Here is a 16809-nt window from a genome sequence, read left to right as displayed (position 1 = left end):
GGTCCATTATGTCAAAGTGTCTCACCAAGAACCAATTTTAAGCATGTGTCCAGACACCGACTGCTATTCATAGCCTTCATTTACCGCAGAAACCACTCTGTTTTGGAGCACAGAAGTGTTATCCCTGCTGAACGCAGCCAACATACGCACTGCGGAACATGCAATTACCCAGACCCTGACTACACCCCACAAAGAGGAAACCAAGGAACAGCAGCTGGGAGGCAACATGGAGCCTCCTGGGAGTTAAATCTCCAGACTGCAGATTTAAGCGGTACTTAAAATGACAGCTAAACCCAAAATGTAGCAGCATGGGTTTTACATTTTGGTCTTACATAAAAGGAAAGTTGGATGTGGTGACCTCTTTCTCTGAGAGCACTTCTGTTATCAGGACATCTCTGGTCCTAAAATCCTTTGTCCTCGTGTCAGCAGCAGCTCCTCGGCCATCCACAGCTCCCAGCACCAGAGACTGCTGTGATAGACCTGATCCTGACCTGAGCTTTGCAGAGAGGTGATGGCAGCTGGGCAGATACAGCATCTCTCTGATACAGCTTGAAATAACTCCAGATTTATCTCATGTCTATCCTCCCTGTTTTAAGAGAACATATTGAAAGTTAGTTCTTTAAAAATATGAAATGAAAGCAGGCCAGAAAATAGATAATAAAATCCCTTGCTTATTATAACTAAACATACAGTATAAAACAAAGTCAATCAGTACAACTATCCAAAAGGCATCAGCAGCAGTGTGGTGCCCCAAATCATGGAAAGTCCAGGCAGCATTTGCAAGACCTTTCTGAATGTGGCACATGGGGCCTAACCATACAGAAGTGCATTGCTTCTTAAAACCCCAATGCTATGGCTGTCTTCCCCCATTGCCTTTCTCTCCAATCTTTGTTTTGCAATCCAAAGAAACCTAACCTTGTCCAGGCCCTGGACCATTTGCTGCATGAGTTAAGGCAATACTGAGATCAAACAATGTGAAATCCTCAGAGCTGTACAAATACAGGATTTCCTGCCTTGGAGCTACTAACCCGACGCTGTAATACCACTAAGGAAGCACAGAGCTATGATAAACCACATGGCCCGGACTGGAGAAAGCAACAGAGAATACAACATGTGGTATGGTTGAAAGGTGCCCAGAATGTTTGCTTTGATGTGCAACAACAAAAATTCTCTGTCTACCACTTTGCTTTAGAGAGGGCCGTGTTTAAAGTGCAGCTGTAATGCATCAGGTAAAACACATTGCTCTGAGGCAACATTTTCCTACCAGCTATATATAGGTTGTAACTTCCTTTTCAAAACCTACAAAAACAAATGAAAAAGCACAGAGGTTAGTTTGTTACGTCTGATGCTATGGATCGTTTGCCCCTCAGTCAGAGTTTCCTTGGTCACCCCGCTGAGATGGAAAGAAGGGATGTGGCTGTGGATACCGCATCAGAGCAGCCCCTGCGGCCCCTTGGGGCACGCGCATCATGGGAACAAAAAGGCTGAGAAGGGAAACCAAAGGGGACCTGCGCTCCTGTGAAAAAAGAGTCAAAGGGCGGGACGCGGGAGAGCTGACGTTGTTCTTTGAGGCAGGGCTGGGGGTTAGGAGGGAACGGCATTGCAAAGCCTCAGTGTGAGTCGTAGCAGGAGGAGGCAGCACATCCAGTGCGGATGTGGGGGAGAGCACAAACATCCTGCACGGGAAAGTGGCAGAACGGGGCACAGCGGCTGTGGAAGGAGGAAGGAAGGGAAATTCCCAGTTATGAGCACTGGGCGGAGAAGGTTGTCAGTTGTGAGAGCAAGAGAGGACTTCACAAGATGTCACGGGAGAGAGTATGAACAGAATTACCACCTACTGAGAAGGTCGGAGAGCATGAGAACGTAGTGCTGATCAGATGGCGCTTTGGCTTACACAGATCTGAGCAATTTCCGTCAAGCTGCAAGAGCAAACAGATTTTAACATCAGATTGTCACAGCCCAGTATTGCCTGATGTGTAACAGGGAACAGCTTCACTGCTGGCAATTCCAGCAACCCCGTAACTTCTGTTGGAGCTGAAATGTATGCAGACATCCACCCATGCTGAAACAGCTCAGACCACGGCAGCCCACTTTGTTCTGTGCCGATCACTTATTTGTTCGTTACCTCTGCAGTTACAACAGGAAGAATGTTCCCTGCTCTTTTAATGTGTGTCTGTACAGTGGATGGCAGTGAGGAGCTGGAAGGGGTGAGGTAAGAAGGGTGGATGGGGAGAGGATGACGAGATGTGAACTTTCACAGGGCAAAAAAAAAAAAAAAAAAAAAAAAAAAAATCAGTTTCACAGAGGATAAAGTAGATAAGACAGAGCTTGATCTGAATGGGAAGCTGGTAAAAGACAACAGTACTTTATATTCTTGTTCTAGAAGATGGATGAAAGCATTTCTGCACTCAAACAGCTGTGTCTGCTATCACTGAATTCTTCAGCTGCATTAAAATATTAGAGACCAGGAAATTTCCTAAAAAGATTTTAGAAAAGAGAGAACACACCCAGTACTGAATTACAGAACACAAAAATGGCCCAAAGGAAAAAAACTGATCTGAAAACAACCCCCTGGCCCTGACACCAGCTCTGAAAATCCCGCTTGGCTCTGGCCATAAGCCTAACACTAACCCCGCTTCCTGCGCTCATTTCCTGTATAGCAGCCAGGAGCTCAACTTCATTGTGAAGGAGCCAGAAATCTTAAGACACGGAAAAGCTGAATTTGGATACCAATTCAAAAGAACAGAATTCTGGCCTTTCATACTGCTCGCACTGGGAGCAGCCATAACCTTCAACACTTTCTGTGGTCTGCTAATGCAGTGTGCAGCACGTGACTCTTTTTATGCTGACAGTACAAAGCGCTTTACAGCACTCCCTGTGGTGCTCAGTTTGTGCCATGTTTCCTTGTTCAGTCCTCTGGCATCTTCCCTGCCTTTAGTTATGGGGAAACACCGTCACTGTTGTGGGCAGTTTATCAGGACATTGCAAATAACATGCAAAACACATCAGGTTTTTACAGTGCGAATCTATCAGATATACCCATTAACCACAGGTCTTTGTACTTCTAGCGTAACTACTGTATCAATTTACTTCACATAAACTCTTCTAAGCAAATCAAATGGAGAGTTAAACTACGGTGGCTCTACAGACAGGTCCTATTTATGCAGTTGAAACTTTTTCTTATCTTATCAACAAGATCTACTAACCCTGGTGGGGCTGTGCAGTATTTCACTCAGCACTGAAGCTTGATCCCATCCGTTCCATCTCTCCAAAGTGAGATCTTTGTCTTCAAACCTGTCCATCTCCCTGATCTTTCTCTCTGAGAGGATTCTTGCTGTTTCTTACCAGTTTCAGCCACATGTTCTCATGGATTAACATCTCTCACATACTTACAGATTCATAAACAGACATGGAAGAGGAACAGGTGGTCACAAAGAATTTGAGCAGTGACACTTGGAAATCAGAATGAGCCACTGCTCAGCGATTCACTGGACATGAGCAGAGATGAGGACTGGCACTGTCAGAACTGTGCAGGATGAGGGCAGCCCTCAGTTCCCTCGGGGCCAGCGCTCAGACATCCAGAAGTGCCTGGGTGCTCCCTCCACAGCACTATGGGACAGGGAAGCACCTGGCACGATTCAAAGCAGAGCAGGGAGCCCGAGGCTTTATCAGGACAGACAGCGACGTGACACCTTCTGCCAGGAACCAAAGAAATGAGCAATTCTATTCAACAGCCCTCAGGCCGTGCCCTAACAAGTGCTCTTTGTGTGGGAAAAATAAGGGGGGGAACGGGACCTGACGCTCTGCAGCAGGAACGCACATTTCAGTGGTCTTCACACATCTTACAGATGTTTAAAGTACCGCACCAAAACTCGAGGAAAAAAAAAACATTCGGACTTGAGATAAAAATTTACTCATTTGCACATTCTGAACTCCAAGTACAGCTAACAGCATGGTTCTGTGCTACACACGGCATGAGGTCAGGTGTTCACACTGCATGTGAACCAGGCAATCAGCTGCAACTGTTATCCTCAATATTTCTCTTAACAACTTCAAACAAGTTCAAACCCATTCAGTAAGGAACTTCACTTGTGGACCCCCACATCTTGTATCTCAGTTATCTTCAGGTAATTCATATGCAACTTCTTTTTGTATGCCCCAATCCTGTCAGACTCCTTGGCACTGGGAGCAGGACACTGATTGCCCTGCTGTGGCATACAGCTGCCTCCAGCATTTCACACAGGAACCTGAATGTTCAGCTAGTTCAAATCATGATACCAGTTGATGTACAATTGCAACCTAAAGAACCAGAATTCTGCAGAATTCTGCCTAAGAAAATTCATCATTATTAATTAAAAACATATAATTAAAAGAAAACCAACACTTTGCTCTATTACTTGGACTGCAAAAAGCCAAGATGCTGTTAAAAACAACGTCCTCTAAAAATTCCTTTTCCCCTTCACCCAAATAACGTGCAGGATTACTGAAAACAGAACGCAAGCAATGTTTGAGTTGTTTTGTTCCGAGGCGCTTTTTGGCTCAGCCCCGGGGCTGTGCTGCAGCGCTCCCTTGGCAGTTTTGCTTCTAACCCAGAGAGGGCAGAAGGGCACACAGCAGCCACACAGAACGCCTCTGTTCTGTTTCACTGCAGTGGACACATCAGCAGTTCCTGGGACTGAGTAACTCGGGCTGTCACAGCAATGCCACAAACAAAAAATGAACACGAGACAACATCTGATAAAGTCCTTTTAATGGAAAATGTAAAACCCCTTTCAACTTCAATGTACAAAGCATGTGTAACACTTGCACTTTTAACAAATTAAAGCAAGCCAATGTTTTAAAAAAATACATCATTGAATGTATATATGTATATATTTACATAGCATATTAAGTTTAATATTTAGCTTTAAAAGTTCACATAAATTTTACCAAAATGAGACAATTTTTAAATAAATTACACCTTTTGAAAACGTTTAATTGTACACTGAATAGCTTCAATAAAATACTGAAGTGTCTGTATTTAATATCTACTTTATATACTTTATATTTTACAAAGTTTACAATTATTTGGCAGTAATTTTCAGATTATGACATGACTGCTGTGCGGACTCAGCAAGATCCCAAATGCAGGCAATAGCTGGTGTTTGTGTCCTACTCTCACAGTAACTGTCTCAATGTAGTGAAAAATATCAGAATTATTTTAGCAAACTGTACAAGTCACATTTACATTTGATCAACAATATAGCATAGAATTTTGTGTTTGTTTTTTTTTTTTCTTCCAAAAATAAATACATCATCTTAAATCTTTAACATTTAACAAACTTCATGTACATTATAATACAGGACAGCAGAACGCTGCTTTGTTGTTTGCAAGTCTAACACAGAGTCACAGTGGCTGTGATATGAAGCTCTACCGTTGCAGTGTCATTACCAGTAAGATGACTATATTTTCTTGGCACTGATGGTTTGTGAAGCTTTAATTAGTGTGCATACCGTTCGTCTATTAGAAAAAATAACCCCTTTTTTTGCCATTAACACAAAAAAGCAGCGAGAGCTTAGTTTTCTTCCATATCTTCCATTTCGCTTTCATGAATCTTCAAAGCTCTCACCATTTCTTTAACTGCATGATACAAGATATTTTTAACCTGCAAGAACATCAGACAGTTTAGTAAGACCCGCTCCTCAGGACATCCTACACGTAAATGCAGTTAGGACTAAGCTGGGTAGATTTCTAAAAAAACAAGAAGGCTGAAGAACCAAGTCAGAGGAAAAGGAAACACCTTTTTCCACATTCTAAAACATAATGTGAAATAAATAAATAAAAGCAGCAACTCCAGGGAGAGTCCTTTACACCCCCTGGCGCTGCCGCTGCTGCTCATTGTTATTCTGTGTGAACAGCAGCAAGGAGGGATCTCCACGGCTGTGCCGCACCTCAATGAGCCCCAGCACGCCCTGCCTTCACCTCCCAGAGCAGGAGTCATTTCCTACCTGCAGTTTATCATCATAATTGATTTCCTCCTTTGACAGCCTCAGCTCCTGTGTTAGGTGAAACGACTGTACAAGATGTTCTGGAGACACAAAGTCTTCGGTTACTTGAACGCAGCTGTGAAAATTTTGCACCTATCCAAAATAAAAATAGGATGGCTACTGTTAGTGCTTTCTACTCTACTCTATTCTACTCTATGACCACATGCTTCTCAGACTAAAGAGCACTTTTATGCTGTTAATGTAGAGAGCAATTAACTCAGACTTCACAAGTTGGCTTCTGGTGAAAGTTACACCTGGGACAACGCACATTTGCCTCTGCACTGGTGCTTCTTCCCACAGCTGGCTCTGACATTTGGCTCTACATTGCCTCCTGTGCCATTCCCCCCTCTGCTGCTGCCAGCATCACTGCACGGCCGTGTCCAGAGCAGCATACTGGGCATTGGACCAGCACCTCAGGTACCCACACACACTGGGGCTGTGCCTGAACTGCCAGGCAGAACTTGCTGTGCTCACTGGAAAGGAAGTGCAAGTCAGTATATTTCAAAGGAAAAAAAAAGCCATGAACAGAGGGCACGTTCAGAAGGGCAAAAAGCACTTCTTCCTTTAACCACTGCTTTTACAGATGAGATGTCTAGGAGAGAAACAGACAGCATCTGCTGCCACCAGGTCCCATCTAGAGAGGCAAGAGACGGGAAAACTTGCTCCCTGGTTGGGCCCTGGATGTCAATTCCTGTTTGCCTTCTTCCAGCAAATATACTACAGCGCTTCATCCCCAAACCTCTACAACTTGAACCATTTCTTCAGCACATCAGCACTCTCCTCTCCCCAAATTCTAACAGCCACTCATCAAGTTGTGCAAAATTACCAAGTTCTGAGGTGTTGGGAGGGCTGCCTCTGCTACTGCAGCAAACAGTCCCAACCCTGCTCCATACTGATAAGAGCTCCAGGGATCTTAAACCCATGTCTAGCAATATCAAGGTGTTTTTGATGTACAACCCCAAGTTTTTGTCGTGATGCCTGATATTCAATGAACCTTTGGGACCTACACAGCTGAGGACATCATTTTAAAATTATTCTTCAAAAGCAATGCCTGGTTTATAAGGCAGCTTGCAGGTGAAATCCTGAAGAGTGACGTAGCTTGACAGCAGCATTACGTGAGGTTTCTGCAACCTCATAAAAAGCCACAGCAGAATTGTGAACTGTTCCCTTCTGCGGATGCCACACGGCCTCAGCTTCCCACTTGCAGAAGCCATAGGTGAGGAAAGAGCTGCAGAGGTGCCCCCAGAGGCGCCCATTGGTGCTCAGGGAACTTGCTAGAGCTGCAGGAGAAACCTCTGCGCTGTACAGCGGGCGGCTGACTCCAGCCCCCTTCCCTTGCAGGCTTCTCACCCATTTCAAGTCCATACCCGTCCCTGTTTTGCTTTTTGCCACATGCAAATCCCACCCAGCTCTTTCACTTTCTACTCACTGAGACAAGATGTTACTAATTCAGTCTCCCTCCATCACAGAACTGACAGTATTTGCTGCTGTTACATCGCTCATTTTGCTGTGCCTTACGCCTTCTTCCCAGGCAGTGCCTTATCTCAGGGGAAGGCAGATTTTACCTTGCCTGCCTGCTAACAGAGGAATGCCCCCGACAGCCCACAGGCAGTTCTACTTGTATGCACTTAGGATACTGACTGAGAATGACACACACACAAGTATGCTTAGCAGTGACTCCCCTGAGGCCCACAGGGTGAGGATGACAACACTCCCATGGCTGTCAGTTCCTGCCGAGCTCACAGAACAGCTTCACCCCCTGCCCATGGGATCCCTTGGCCATCCCGGAGCACCAGCGGGGCAGGAGCACAGGACTAGGGCTGACCTGCTCTCAGCTGCCCCCATCCTGTCCTCGTGCAGAGCCCCAGCTCACGCTCTGCACACACAAGCCCCAGGCCCTGTCATCCCTGCTTATTGGAACATCTCCAGGATGTCGTACTACCTGCAGCAGGTTATTATACAATGTATAATCCTGCTGTTAAATCAAGATAATGCAGCTATAAAAAAAAAAAAACAACATTATAATAACCTGTTCTACTATGAGCAATTTTTGCATTTAGTCTAAACTGACTCAAGCAGTGCTATCTTTCAATTTATCACTGCAGTATTTTGCAAATTTGGGTATCACGAAACTAAGACCAGAGAGGCATCCCTGGAGGAGGATTGTGACAAAGGATGACTCAGTACAGAGCCACAGAAAGGGTGGAATCTTTCAAAAGAACAACTACAAAGCCATTGTTTCAGCTAGGAATGCTTGCCAGAGAGCTGAGGGCTTCTTGTCACAAGCGCTGGAGAAAGGAAGAGATCCCCTATTGGTACAGCTAAGAAAGATACAAACCTACCAAGCAAGACTCAAGGTATATTCAAGGACATATCCATACAGAGACCAGCCCAATGCTATTGCTTTTTGGTTTGTTTTTAAAGGAAGCAAAAGGAACAGTTTATGCTACCATAAAATACCAACAACAAATTAAGCCAGATGCAAATCCACAGAAGCTGGAAAGACAACAAAAAAATCTGAACAACCTCTGCCACATTCGAGCTGAAAAATTCTAGGGCAGCAGTCAGAAACATGAGACAAGAAACCCAACTGGTTCCAGGATGAAAGTGTCTGACTACACCGCACAGCGATCACAGGCAAATGGGCTCTCTACCTCCATGCACTGGCCTCATTTCCTCTGTTCCACAACATTGCAGATGAGCAAATAAAAATAAAAATGTTAATTTACCACCAAATTTACTATCAACTGTTACCCAGTTTTAGCTATTAAAGATTCATTATGTGCATGTAAATCTAAAACACTTAACATGTAAACCTGAAATGCTTAACATGTAAACTTAACCTGGTACATATTCTTGTTCAGACTTATTTTAAATGTTTAAATGCATTTTGTATGTGTGAAGTGTTGGTACTGATCCCTAAGGTCAGTATTTATACATCTTTATATAGAGCAGCATATACGTACATGAAAGAACACGATGCTTTCATTTCCTCCTACGTGGCAGATTCACAGGAACTTACTGAAGATGAAAAGGTTCTCAGCTTCACCCACTAAGGTTTTAAAAACACCATGTTATTAACTCCTTGGTGCCAGAAGCTAGAGCATTACCACTTCAAAAGCAATCTGGAGTTTGAAGCCAAGGAGATAAAGATAACAGTGGTCTTATTTTTGGCTCTGAAACCTACAGACTGCAGTGAAGCCTGGAACAGTCTTGTTTTGTATTGTGTGTCTTATATAAATGCCTCGTGCTTTATAAAACAATTTTCTCTGTATGTTTATGATTCTCTGTGGGTTCCCCTTTCAGTCTTGTATCTGGGATGATCTCCCTTGTTTTAAGAGATCAGAGTAAGGTTAATGGAGAAGACAATACAAATCCTACTGACTCTGGGAATACAAATCACTACAGCCTAACAAAGCTAAGAATACCAACAAGCCAGACATTCCTTCACGCTTCTGTTAAAGGCTTAAAATCACCAGCTCCTGGAGCATAGCATGGGGAAAGGCAATCTGCAACCCAACATCTGATAATTTGGGTTCTCTCACTTTCTTTGGCACAAACAAATCCACACAGATCATCTGGCACATCTTTGGCACAAACAAATCCACAACATACCATCACGTGAAGCCCACCTAAAGAGAGAGACGACAGAGGAAACTAGTCTGGGAAAGGGACTTCTTGCTTTCCAAGGCCAATAAGACTGGGGACTTGACATTAGTCACTGCTATGTCATTTTCTTATTTTTAGTTTTTAAGCACAGAAAACTACATTGCATCAGCACAGCAAGCCCTGCTCCCTCTGTGCTCCAAAGAGATGGGGCTGGAAGCTGCTCTGCAGATCAGCAACCAAACAGCGCTGCCTTCAGAAAGGCCCGACCTTGCTTGAACCCAAGAGCAGATCACTGATAAACCATAAACAGCAAGATGGTTTACAACCCCTACTGCAGGATGAGGACGCTCCTCACTCCTTGATTGTCAGCCACCTAATTGTGGTGCTTGGCAGATAGGAAAGCAGCAACGGAGCAGGCACCACTTCCTGTTTTAACAGGACAAAATTAACAGGCGAAGGAACAGCCAAAGAGAATCATCTGGTGAAAAATTCTTTGGTGACAAAAATAGCAAAGTAAGAAAATGTATGTGCTGAGGACTAAAGCTTGCTACACAAATCCATATATTGTTTCTCCAGAGGTGCTCTATTGATAATACTTCTTATTACAGAACTGCAAATAGGATCAGACTAGCTGCTGCCAAAATTAAACTGCTGCTTCTTTCTGATGGCAAGGAAAGCTGCTGCAGTCAGCTGCTGCTGACTGATGTACCTTCTGTGTACAAAGGAACTTACTGTGCAGTGGAAAACCATCACCCAAATTCTGCTGCAGAACCGCCTTGCTAATTACACCTAAGCTTTCTCCACAGTTCCCCTGTGGCTGAAGGCAGAAAACAAGAAGACACCTGACATCCACGTATTCCTCTGTTTGGGTTCCTTCCCTGCCTCTCCAGGGCTAAGTTAACCTTGGGTTTACCTAGCCCAAGTAAATCTAAGGTAGGTCAGGGAAGTTAACATTGTCTTAACTAGCACCAGTTTATTTAGAAAATTTGCAAATGAAATGACATGTGGAAAAGGGGGGTTTACTAATAATCTGAACACTCTTTCATTTCGAAGGAAAAATCGAACAGTTTACATATCAAGTGCTGAAATTCTTTGCTAGTAGCAGCTATCTGTACGAGCTGGTAAAGTTTATAGAGCATTCCTATGCTGTAATAGCTGCCAGTAAGAAAATAAAATCTGAATTATTTTATGATATTTATGTTATTTAATCCTGCATGTCTTCTAACGTGAGCACTTTACCTGATGAAGGGCTCCTGCTGGTAGAATAATAGCATCACCAAGAAACTGAATAACCGTACAGGTTTTTACACCGTATTCCTCCAGAAGTCTTTGGCGAAGTTTTTTGTTCACATACCAACTCTGATCACGAATTGGATCGTGCTCTGGTAAAACTTCTAAGCCTTGCTCTTTTGCTATCTGTAAGTACAGAAAAGATCTCAAAGTGACTTTTAAAAGAAGCTGAACATTTGCAGGTTACCTACAAAAACAGTACCATTCACGATTGACATTAAAAAAAATAAAAATACTTCCTGACACAGTGGTACTGCAACAACCATTTCTTATTAAGTTAAACACAGGGGAACAAGCATCACCTTAATCAATTGATAATTAATGAATCATAGTGACTACAGAAAAAAAATAAGACATATCCAATCCATCCATCATAACTAGAAGTGCCTCTTCTGTTTTAAGTCTGCTGCTCCCAGAGTTTCACGATGTCCCTTAGTTGCTCTGGTAGAAGAAACTACAAATAACATCCATTATCCACCTATTCCATTGCATTCACCAGTCTGTTCACCACAGCCACTCCCAGCTCTCTTTGCCAAACTGAAAGGCCATCGTCTACTTCACGAGCATCACATTTTTGAATAAGCAGAAAAGACTGGATGTATAATTCATAGCCTCCTGGAATTAGCTGTGTTTTTGTTCACTAGTGCTCACTTTCTCCCACAGTTCATTGTGTCAAAGAGCAAATGTTCGAGTCACCAGAGGACAGCTCCCGTGGGACTGAAACCCAGGCATACAGTCCAAGAGAATCTTTCTGCTACATTTCTTACATGTTCCCCACTTGCAGTAGAGACACTGGCCTCCAGCTCATTTACAGAGCCCTTTAGTTTAGGCAGCTAAAACTCATCAAATTACTGCCACAGTAGAAGAGAAAAAGCTTCTTTTGTAGATTTCTCCCATGACCAACTGCTTCAGTGATATTTTGGTATTTCTAGGTCATCCATCAAGACTGTCTTCTAGAACACAAAAACATGCTCAAGGCAGGGCTCAGAAAACTGCCTCCAACATGGCATCTCTGTGTAACGGCACTGATTGCTGCCAGCAGGCCAGTGGCACACATTCATCCTACGTTTTGAGACAGAACGTGAGAGGTTCTAAGTTGGCTCTGACTTGCTCATCACATGCTGCATAAAGAAGATCTGCACAGTAGCTAATGTTGCAGAATTCTGCCCTTGTGTATATTATCCCCATTGCTTTCCTCTTCACTAAGAGATGAGGAATGTTGTTCTTTGTCTGAGAGCTAGTCCTTATGAAGACTGGTAAGCTGCTGGGCTGTAGGAGCTGGTTTGCTTTTATTGGGACTGTTCACAAGTATTCCAGCATCTGATAACAACTATTTCAGAAAAGGGTTACTATGAAAACACTAGAAATTAAAAAAAAAAAAAAAAAAAAAAAAAAAGAAAAAGCAGCACATTAGGAAAGAGTTAAAAGTAATCTCCATGTTCTCCTGTAAATCTAACCTTTTGCAGAAATTCTCTGATCTTGTCAGCATCTTTGCCAGCATAAATATGCCATAAAGCACCAGGTAATTCACTTGAATCTTTCAACCGCTTCCTTAAGAGGTCATCCAAATCTTCTTCTTCAAACTTCTTCAGTACTCCTAAGGTTTGACAAAAAATTTTTGAGGAGTGAAACAGTGGCAGAGCTGAAACAAAACATCTTTTCCAACTTCTCGTGTGAGACCACGCAGATGAAAGTTTGGCAAATACAACAAAAGCACCCGGATGACCTTTCTCTTCCTTTTCTGTACTCAGGAAGTCAGTAGAACACACGTGCTGTAATTATCTTTAATCCTACATTTAGTCTTTAAACTCTTTTTTACCTCTCTTGAATTTTACAAAACACATCTGCCTACTTGAAATATTCTCCTCCCTGAAATAAACAAGCATGGCTTGGACCAGAAAGATAGAAGATAAGAAGTGTTTTTTTTTCTGCAGTTAGTGGTTGTTTCTTCAATACCATTCAGCAGCACAGCTAGTCAACAATCAAGACTTCTCATGTGCTAAGTTTTGCTCCGGGCATTTACAAGGCAAATAAAAGACAGCAAACCCTAGACTGCACTTCTGTTAGTCAGACCCATAACCCACATTTGCCTATTATGGAACCAGAAAACAACAGAGTAAGGAGAGGAAACAAAACTACTTCTGTGATTGAAGGACTTCCACATAAGCAATGAACCTCTTACAGAAGACTGACGTACACTAATTTAAGCTCCCCAATGATGAAAAATGACATCACAGCCCAGACTGAATAGGCAAACAGTGCATTCAAAGGGAGCACTGAGGATTTGGCAAATACATCACCCTGACATAAGTGTTAGAAGTAGCAGTTTCTAAGAACGTCCTTTATCTTGCACTTCCATTAGGCCTGACAGCCCCAGCTCAGGAATGGTACAGCACTTACACACAGTACCAATAATAACAACAGTAATAATACAAGTCTGAAGACTTTCAAATACAATTCCATAATTCAAAAATGGCAATGTATTTTAGATAGAATTAATCTGTGGACAAATCTTCCATGAGACAAAGAATCTCCCACATTTGGCAAGTGCTTCAGGCACTTCAAAAAAAGCAGTGTCAATTTAAAAAGCAACTTATCACTCCACCTATTCACACCTCTTACAATGAGCTGCCTTTACCTGACTTGGAAAGCACTCCGTTTCCTTTCGCTATGCCAACATAAACAAGGATGTTCACTACATCCGAAACTTCTATATGGAGATTTGTAGTTCCTATATCATGATCTTTAGTAGCAGCCACACCTATGTTACAAGATAAAAATTTGAGGTAAAATTAAGATCAATATGAAGGAAACAATATATAGGAAACCCCCCAAAAGAAAAATAAACAAATTTTAGCTCTAAGAGATATATTATGTTTACTCAAAATGACATAAAAACAAAGTCTTACAGCAGCATTACATATCACTATCACAGTTCAGTTCTTCACATCCACACCTTGACTGCTATCTTAAAGGATATACGGATTTTTTTTTTTAGTATCAGTCCTCATAAATCACAACTATTTTCTTGTGCCATTAAAACAATTTGTAGGACAGAACTGAACAAGTCTGCGAAAGAAGGGGCAGCTGGCAAAGGCCTAAGGGAAACAATATTTTCTGAACAGATTTTTGAGTGCACAGTGTACAATACGGATAAAAATGACGATAAAAGTTTTGCCATTTGTTTATGACTGGGATTATAAACACTAATACTTCATGAAGTATTTTCTCATATGGAATTGCTGAAGATGAGATCTCTGTGTTAAAGTCACTAACCATTTACATGCTTTAGGAGACTAACAAACAGCACAAGAGAAGATGAAAAGAAAGGCAGAAGAATATAAACTCATGTTTCTGATGTACATGAGGCACTGTTAGTAAGTGAGTCAGTAAAGGATTTCTTCAACATTCAGTCAGTAATTATCCTCCAATCATGCTCAGATTTTTATCAAGCAATATGAAACAGCATTCTGTAATGATAAGGGAAGAGCTAACTGCTACACTTCTAGGGCACACTCACCATATGCACTGCACAGTCTAGGTCCCAAATCTGGACGGACAAAAAACCCTGGCAGATGAGAAGCCAAATTTAATTTCCCTTCTGGACTACAATATTCAGGCAAGGGTAAACTTTTCAGTAAGTCCTCATATCTGAAGAAAGGGAAAAAATTATGAATTTGTGTCATTTACATGTAGTGATAAAAATCAACAGAAACTAGAATATCTGAGTATTAAACTCAAATACCTTGCTGGCATCATAGCCTTGAAATCTTCACCAGAAGGCCAATCTTTCAATTTCAGTAGAGCTGTTTCTCCATTTTTTACTTTCTGCCGTTCTGCAAGTAACAAAGGAATTACTAAGAATGAGGATACTGCAGGTGTTTTACTTTATTCAATGAAAATATTGCTTGTAACATTAACCTGCTTATGCAAGACTTCACACATAAAAGAGGGGATTATTAAGTCAGAGATTCAAGAAAAAACACAAACTCAACCAGGTAAGGAACCAGTTATGCTGTTTGGTTTCTTAATAACATCTAACCTAGGAAATTGTGTGTTAGTGTATCTCAAATTCTGCGAAGGTACAAAACACAAGCTTTCATTATACTTACTCCCTTTAAATAGATTAGCTAGAGCTTTCTTTTAAATTAAATTTCCTTCAAAGCCTCAAGATCGATAAAGTTTATTATTAACTGTTTCTAACACTGACTGTGTTTAGAGTCTATGGAATAATATATTCAAAATAACATACTTGAAACGTCTTCAAAACCATCCCAGAACTCTTTGACGTTGGTGTTTGAAATAATACTGTCTTTGCAGTTCAAGATATCAGCTTGCTGGTTTCCAAAATCTAGACTAATGGACTCAGCTTTCCACAGGCTGAAGTTCATTTTCTTATGCATACCAGACACTAGAACAGGCTGTGTAGAGAAAAAAAGAACAAAAGTACTTATTCTTTCTGGAGAAAACACATCCTTCAATTAAATTGTAATACAAATGCTTCTGAAAGATGCACTGAAGGCTCTGGTTGTACTGAGCTGCTATCAAAACTTCCAACCATACCCAAGGCATCAAACAGATTTTTGATGGTTTTATCTCTGTAACAGTAATTCTTTCTTGATTACTAGCAGTTTATTTCAGTTTGAACTACATAAGGTACATGCCTGGCATAACAGCTGACTAACTTTTGCCCACTGTACTAAAATGTGATAACACCACATTTTCAAACACGGAGACAAGCAAACTTTGTGCTGTAACATAACTCCTTCACCAGACTTCATACTGAGGTCATCTTACAGGCAGAACTGCCCAATACCTACCCTCCCTTGTTTCCAGCACTCTTTGAAGAGCTTCCAGTTGTTGCTGTTTTTATGGTCTCTGAGCCACAAAACATGTTTATCACAGATCCAAGAATACTGAATATCACTGTACAACTTATTGCCATCATCCTGAATACATTTTCTGTCTTCCTTTGGCTCATCTTTTACTTCAGATTTTACATTCATCTTTGGTGCTCTATTTGGCGGAATCTTGTTTTCTACCACTGAAGCAATGATATCATCAAGAATGTTTGGCATAGTCCTTCCACTCTTGCTACTCTATTAGAAAACAAACAGAAGTGTGTTTTAAAAATCTGAAAACAAGTAGAATTGTGACTCTTTCCCCCCTGCAGCAGAATGACAACATTTCATTATCACTGAAAAGCTTACAGCTATCTATTTCCTTTGTGGGTAGTTGCAAACATTCTTACCTGAACAGGTTAGAAATACACAGGTAAAACAAAACTCAAACTATCATAACCTCCCTTTATTTTGCCAAGTAAATGTTTTATCTAACTCCATAAACATTTTCTTCATAGCATGTACCAATTATCTGCATATATATATACACACACATTACACTCAAGTAAATATGTGTGCACACATTTGTATACGCATAACTGTCAGCTCGTTCAGGAAATCTGTACTGAATTTTTAATTACAAATTACTATCTAAAGCAATACACCTATCAGACTGCTGGAATTACAATATACCAGAACAAATATTGCAGATTTTCAAACCCCAAAGGAAAAACCCATGCACTTACTGCTGTTCCCGTAGAGTAAACCGGAGCAAAAGCAATACCAGCATCTGTAGAACCCAGACGCAGTTTGCCTGCTGTTGTTGTTAACAGATCTCGTAAGGTTGAGCCCTGCTCATTGTTCTGAGATGCAGTAGGGGAGCTTTTACAGTTTTGGGACTCCAAACTGTCCTGGTCTTTCTCCTCCTTCGAATGTTTTCCAGAAGGACACTCTTTGTTTTCTAAAACAAAAATAATCACCGGGAGTTTACACTGCTGCATGCAGACACCGTTATGCTGCATTTTACAGTGGTGGTTAAAAT

At 41.6% G+C, this 16809-nt stretch overlaps 1 protein-coding gene across 3 annotated transcripts in view; it reads right to left on the bottom strand.

Moving 5' to 3' along the window:
- Window positions 1–4733: 4733 nt before the first annotated feature.
- Window positions 4734–16809, bottom strand: part of JMJD1C (jumonji domain containing 1C) — a 100535-nt gene continuing 88459 nt past the window's right edge. For all 3 annotated transcript variants that reach the window (XM_042818569.1, XM_042818568.1, XM_042818571.1), the window contains 10 exons: window positions 16514–16728; window positions 15747–16025; window positions 15179–15347; window positions 14672–14762; window positions 14447–14577; window positions 13565–13687; window positions 12384–12523; window positions 10876–11052; window positions 5989–6120; window positions 4734–5645 (listed from right to left, as the gene is read on the bottom strand). In XM_042818569.1, the coding sequence (XP_042674503.1) occupies window positions 5556–5645; window positions 5989–6120; window positions 10876–11052; window positions 12384–12523; window positions 13565–13687; window positions 14447–14577; window positions 14672–14762; window positions 15179–15347; window positions 15747–16025; window positions 16514–16728 (1547 nt within the window). In that variant the 3' untranslated portion in view covers window positions 4734–5555. The remainder of the gene's footprint in view (window positions 5646–5988; window positions 6121–10875; window positions 11053–12383; window positions 12524–13564; window positions 13688–14446; window positions 14578–14671; window positions 14763–15178; window positions 15348–15746; window positions 16026–16513; window positions 16729–16809) is intronic.

This window comes from Centrocercus urophasianus, unplaced genomic scaffold (assembly GCF_019232065.1).
Source record: "Centrocercus urophasianus isolate 14NV4802_14NV808 unplaced genomic scaffold, USGS_Curo_1.0 seq_17, whole genome shotgun sequence".
NCBI classification, from domain to species: domain Eukaryota; kingdom Metazoa; phylum Chordata; class Aves; order Galliformes; family Phasianidae; genus Centrocercus; species Centrocercus urophasianus.
This window is presented reverse-complemented; position numbering and strand designations above follow the sequence as displayed.